The sequence below is a fragment of the Myotis brandtii genome, unplaced genomic scaffold (assembly GCF_000412655.1).
Source record: "Myotis brandtii unplaced genomic scaffold, ASM41265v1 scaffold120, whole genome shotgun sequence".
Lineage (NCBI taxonomy): Eukaryota > Metazoa > Chordata > Mammalia > Chiroptera > Vespertilionidae > Myotis > Myotis brandtii.
The window spans coordinates 1022804-1028720 of record NW_005354174.1 but is presented as its reverse complement, the minus strand read 5'-3'; the positions used below and the strand labels follow the sequence as shown (position 1 = coordinate 1028720).

The 5917-nt window shown below is 40.8% G+C and overlaps 1 protein-coding gene across 1 annotated transcript; it reads left to right on the top strand.

Moving 5' to 3' along the window:
- Positions 1-6: 6 nt before the first annotated feature.
- Positions 7-2629, top strand: PIGW (phosphatidylinositol glycan anchor biosynthesis, class W). Its single transcript, XM_005858546.2, is given in 3 exon segments — positions 7-94; positions 885-1822; positions 1824-2629. Coding segments are annotated over 2 exon segments (1506 nt in total). The 5' UTR covers positions 7-94; positions 885-896; the 3' UTR covers positions 2404-2629.
- Positions 2630-5917: the final 3288 nt, after the last annotated feature.

Here is a 5917-nt window from a genome sequence, read left to right as displayed (position 1 = left end):
CCCCCTCGGGGCTGGGGGAAGCGGGCGGCCTGACCCACGTAGACAGCCTCCGTCCCGGGAGCACCGAGACCAGCCGGAGCACCGAGCACGGGAGGTATACGGGCCCGACGCGGTGGTGGAAAAGGACTTGTAGTTTTAAGTCAGCCGATCGGTTTGTTACCGGTTTAGGCCGTCATGAATTCATTTATTCTACATCGTTCTTGTTGGACCAACAAATGTGTTCGCATGTGCCACTTTTCAGACATTGATGTGTGGCCGAGAGGCGTTTTATAAAACAACCCCAGTATGTGCTGTACTATACAGCCCTCCCCCCCTTAGCCTCCATTCTGCCTAACGTATATCTAACGTGAAATTCGGCACCTGTAAATGTAAGGAGCAGCCTGGGGCTCAAGAGGCCACTGGGGGACTCAGATGTGTGTCCTGGAGGCTCTGAACAAAAACCAAGGCCCCAGCTCCCAGGTGTACTTGAATGCCTTCTCTGCCCCTGCCCTTCCCCTCTGTCTGATCTAACTTTTAGCCATTAGTTATGTGTACTCAATTTTCATTACATAATCTTCATGACAGACCAAGTTTTGTAATAGGAATTTCTATCTGACTGTGGGATGTTTTTTTTTATCATCCCAAATGTACTTTTTTGTGAGTCTGCCTTATACTGAAAATAGCTAAAGCTTTTTAACCAATAATTTCATGCTATTAGTGTAACATTCGTATCCTCATGTATTAGTGTTAGGCTTCTTCCCACAATCCTTCGAAGAGGAGGTCACAAGACAGACCTAGGTTCTACTCTGAAATTTAAGATAAAAGTAAGTCAGGTACATATATATGCCAATTGCACAAGAACACTGCTTTCCACAAATGCATTCCTTTGCTCTTTGTGAAAACAGGAAGAAGAAAAAATGTCTCAAAAGCAGATGAAGGAAGCTTTTGTTAGTAACCACAATGGAACCAGCGTGCTGGAAATTACCCAGGGCTTGTGCTTGCCTGTGCTCTGCATCCTGTGCAGAGGGCTCCTGATCATTCTCTCACAGCACTTGTGGTCTTCACATACCCGGAGAACTCGATTCTTCATTGACTTTGTTTTCCTAATAGTTCCCATGGTGACCACTTTGACCATTTTGTCTTCCTTTGTATACCTTGAGCACCTCACTGTAATTATCTTTGGGGCAGGGCTATTCTATCAAATATACTGCCGGAGAACTTGCTATGCCAGAATGCCTGTCCAGAAAATACTTGAAAAATTCTTAAAAATTAGTCTAGAATCAGAATACATTCCAGCCATCTCCTGTTTCCGTGTAATTAACAGTGCCTTTACTGCTGTTGCCATTTTGGCTGTGGACTTCCCACTTTTCCCCAGAAGATTAGCCAAAACTGAGCTCTATGGGACAGGAGCAATGGATTTTGGAGTAGGAGGCTTTGTTTTTGGAACTGCAATGGTTTGTCCAGAGATTAGGAGAAAATGTACAGAAGGGTCCAGATTTGATCATTTTACAAAGTCATTGTACTCTGTTTGGCCATTAGTCTTCCTAGGAGTAGGAAGATTAATCGTTATAAAATCCATAGGCTATCAGGAACATTTAACTGAGTATGGAGTTCATTGGAACTTTTTCTTTACCTTAATAGTTGTGAAATTGGTAACATCACTGCTTTTGATCTTTTTCCCCCCTCATAAATCCTGGATTGTGGCCATTGGCATCACTGTATTATACCAGCTAGCCCTTGACTTGACCCCATTGAAAAGGTTAATTTTGTATGGCACTGATGGCAGTGGCACAAGGGTTGGTTTATTAAATGCCAACCGAGAGTGAATAATGTCTACCTTGGGGTGTGACAGTACACATGGCTGGTGTGCAAACAGGGTCATATGTGCTTAAAAAAAGATCACATATCAAAGACTGGATAAAAGTAGCATATTGTATTCTACTGTTAGCTATTAGCCTCTTTGTATCTCTTTACATAGTTCAGGTAAATGTAGAAGCAGCATCTAGAAGAATGGCCAATTTAGCCTTTTGTATTTGGATAGTTGCTTCTAGCTTGATCCTTCTTAGTAGTTTATTACTGGGTGATATAATTTTGAGTTTTGCCAAATTTCTAATTCAAGGGGCTCTAGTACCCTGTTCTTGGAAACTTATCCAGTCTCCTGCTACAAATAAAAAGCATTCAGAATCTCTAGTCTCTGAAGCTGAAAGAAAGAAACCCAGTCTTTGTTTAATCACAGCTATAAACAGAAACCAGTTGATTTTTTTCTTGCTGTCAAATATAACAACTGGCCTAATCAACCTGTTGGTAGATACATTGCACAGCAGTACCCTGTGGGCCTTCTTTGTGCTCAATCTTTATATGTTTATCAACTGTTTAATTATATATATGCTACACTTGCAAGATAAGACTATAAAATTTTGGTGATCAATAGGGGTTGGATGTGTGTGTGTGATGAGGAATTAATGAGAATAGTAAATGTGAAGAAAATGGGCTTTTGGCAATCTAGTGTTAACTATATTTTATTATAAAATTAAGATTTTCAGTCCTTTTCTGTAACAGTAGTGAGGCTTAATATTTTAATGTATCTCTACACTATGTAAAACAAACCAATGGAGAAGAAACAAAGCCTTATGGCTTGTTAGAATGTTAAATTTCAGGGTTAATGAGAATAGTAAATGTGAAGAAAATGGGCTTTTGGCAATCTAGTGTTAACTATATTTTATTATAAAATTAAGATTTTCAGTCCTTTTCTGTAACAGTAGTGAGGCTTAATATTTTAATGTATCTCTACACTATGTAAAACAAACCAATGGAGAAGAAACAAAGCCTTATGGCTTGTTAGAATGTTAAATTTCAGTATTTTTTTTTTTTGTATTGCTTTATTACAAAGGGTATTACATATGTGTCCTTTTTTAAAATTTCAGTATTTTAAAGAAACTATTGTATTTATAGTTGTGACACTGGAAGATTGGAGGGTGGGGAGGAAGTTTTTAATTTATCTTATATCACCTTATACCATCTGTATTTTTTATTATATGCATTTTATAATCCTTACATTAAAACATAGTGTGAATTGTGGAATTGTCAACACTTCTTTACTTTTCAATTTTTATATATATAAAAGGCTAAGTGTCTGTCTGTCCAACTGGTAGCTATGAGGGGGCAGATGCTCAACGCAGGAGCTGCCATGATGTGCACTGGCCATCCTATATAATAAAAGCCTAATATACTACGTGTCTGACTGTTCGACCAGTCACTATGATGCGCACTGGCCATCAGGGGGCAGACGCTCTGACCAGTAGGTTAGCTTGTTGCTGGGGTCCGGTTGATTGGGACTGGGCGAGATGGCCAGACATGCACTGGAGCCAACCTCCTATGGTCCCTCCCTGGCCTCTAAAATATTTCTAATTAATTTCCTTTCAATGTGCATGAATCCATGCACCGGACCTATAGTTTAAAAATAAACACCACGGACCTAGCACTGACGAACCAATACTTGGCTTCCCCCAAGTGGGACACAGGCCCTGCCATCACCCCAGGAGCGACACCCCACCAAATCACAGCCAACGCTGCCAAGACCCCATGGCGCAAAATGCGGCCCACAGCCCAGCCCAACCTGGAAATGGTGGCTGTGTGCACTGGGTAATGATGTCACATAGTACGTCTTCCTCTCCCTAGCGACTAGCATCCTCTTCAGCTGAGGAACCCAACTTGCTTTATAGTCAGGTGCAAACATTTTACAGTTTAACCAAATGTTTGTAAAGCATTTTCCCGTGCCTCATCTCATTTGATCCTCACAGAAGTTCTAGAGTTGGTAGATAGGAGACTCAGTAGAATCCTATTTTCTTTTCATTAGCAATACGTGAATAGCGATACTAAAATGTTTTTTCTAATTCAGACACTTAGTATATTAGGCTTATATAGGATGGCCAGTGCACATCATGGCAGCTCCTGCGTTGAGCATCTGTCCCCTGGTGGTCAGTGCACGTCATAGTTACCAGTCGGACAGATGGACACTTAGCCTTTCAATGTGCATGAATCTGTGCACTGGGACACTAATCTTTTATAAATAGTAGTATGAGAAAGCAAGTGTTTAAAATCAAATACTGTACTAATCTATATATATCTTGTTGCACGAAGATTCGAAGTGTTTAAAATCAAATACTGTACTAATCTATATATATACTAGAGGCTTGTTGCATGAAGATTCGTGCAATAGGTCTTCCTTCCCCTGGCTGTCAGCACCGGTTTTCCTCTGGCACCCGGGACCCAGGCCTTTGGTCCGGCCACAGCAGTGAGGCTTGGCTTCTCCGCTGCAGCCAAGCCTCTTCAGTCTTCAGTAATCTTCAGTCGTCTTCAGTCTTCGCTCTGCACCTGCATATGCAAATTAACCACCATCTTTGTTTGGTTAATTTGCATACTCACCCTGATTGGCTGGTGGGCATAGCGGAGGGACCCCAATTTGCATGTTTCTCTTTTATTAGTGTAGATAAAAGGCTAATATGCAAATTGTTCCCAGGAGTTTGATCACTCACGTTTGATCACTCACCATGATGTGTGTTGACCACCAGGGGGCGGTGTGGAACAAAAGGTGGCAGCCGGGGAAGGCCCTAATCAGCCCTGATGGCTGGCCAGGCCTAGGGACCCTACCCATGTATGAATTTCGTGCACCAGGCCTCTAGTATACTATAAAGTCAGAAAACAGTTAAATGCTCCTAAGAATAGACAGACTTGTTTGATGTAATTAGCACAGACTGGGGAATGAAACCTGCAACCTGGGTATGTGCCCTGACCAGGAATCAAACCTGTGACCCTTCAGTGCATGGGAGGACGTTCTAACCACTGCACCAGCCAGGATGAGAGCTTGTCTTTTAAAAACTCTAAGCAAACCTTCGAAGCTGCTTTTTGAAATCTAAGATTTATAAAAAATGTTACTTTCCAATTCTAAATTAGAAATTAATTTTATTCCCTGATTTGTTAGCTGTGACTACTGTACTAATTAGTTTACTTCAGTATGTTACTTAAATTGATGATGGCTAATTTAGTATTTATGTGCCATTTTACATTTGCTAACTACAATACATATTTGGAGGTAATCTATTACTGAAAGGACTTTCACCCTCAAATCAGTATGTTGAATGGTTAAATAGCTATAAAAACAAAAATTATATCTTATTTTCAAAGAAAAAGGAAGACTTGAAATTTAATATTATTGTATAAACTAAGCATGACTGGGAAAGGTGATTTTTCCTGCTATGTTGGTCACAGGACTAATCCCCCACAATTTATATGTTCAAACACTTCAGAAGAGGGCTGAGAGGCCCTCCAAATTCTCATTTAAAAAAAGGTACTTTAATGCCTGGCTGGTGTGGCTCAGAGGTTGAGTGTCAATCCACCCAGGAACCAAGAGAGGTTGCTGATTCAATTTACAGGTAGGCATATGCCCAGGTGGTGGGCTCGATCCTTAGTAGGGGGCATGCAGGAGGCAGCCGATCTGTGATGTTTCTCTATTCCTTTCCCTTCTCTCTCTAAAAATGAAGAAAAACATATATAATATATATATATATATTAATTTATTTGATGACTTAATGAGCATGTGGTCTAACTGGTCTGTTGCTGCTTGTAACTGCTCCTTCATGCATTTCTAGGTGGTGAATATCTCATAGTTTATGTCTCACAATTACAGATACTGAATCATAACAAAAGTGCAAAGTGTACCGTGTGTGTTTTCCACCTACAATGATGATATTCATGTAAGAAAAAACTAATGAAATAGCATTCATAACAAGATTTAGTAAAAAATGACCATTCTGCCGAAACCAGTTTGGCTCAGTGGATAGAGTGTCGGCCTGCAGACTGAAAGGTCCCAGGTTCGATTCCGGTCAAGGGCATGTACCTGGGTTGCGGGCACATCCCCAGTAGGAGATGTGCAGGAGGC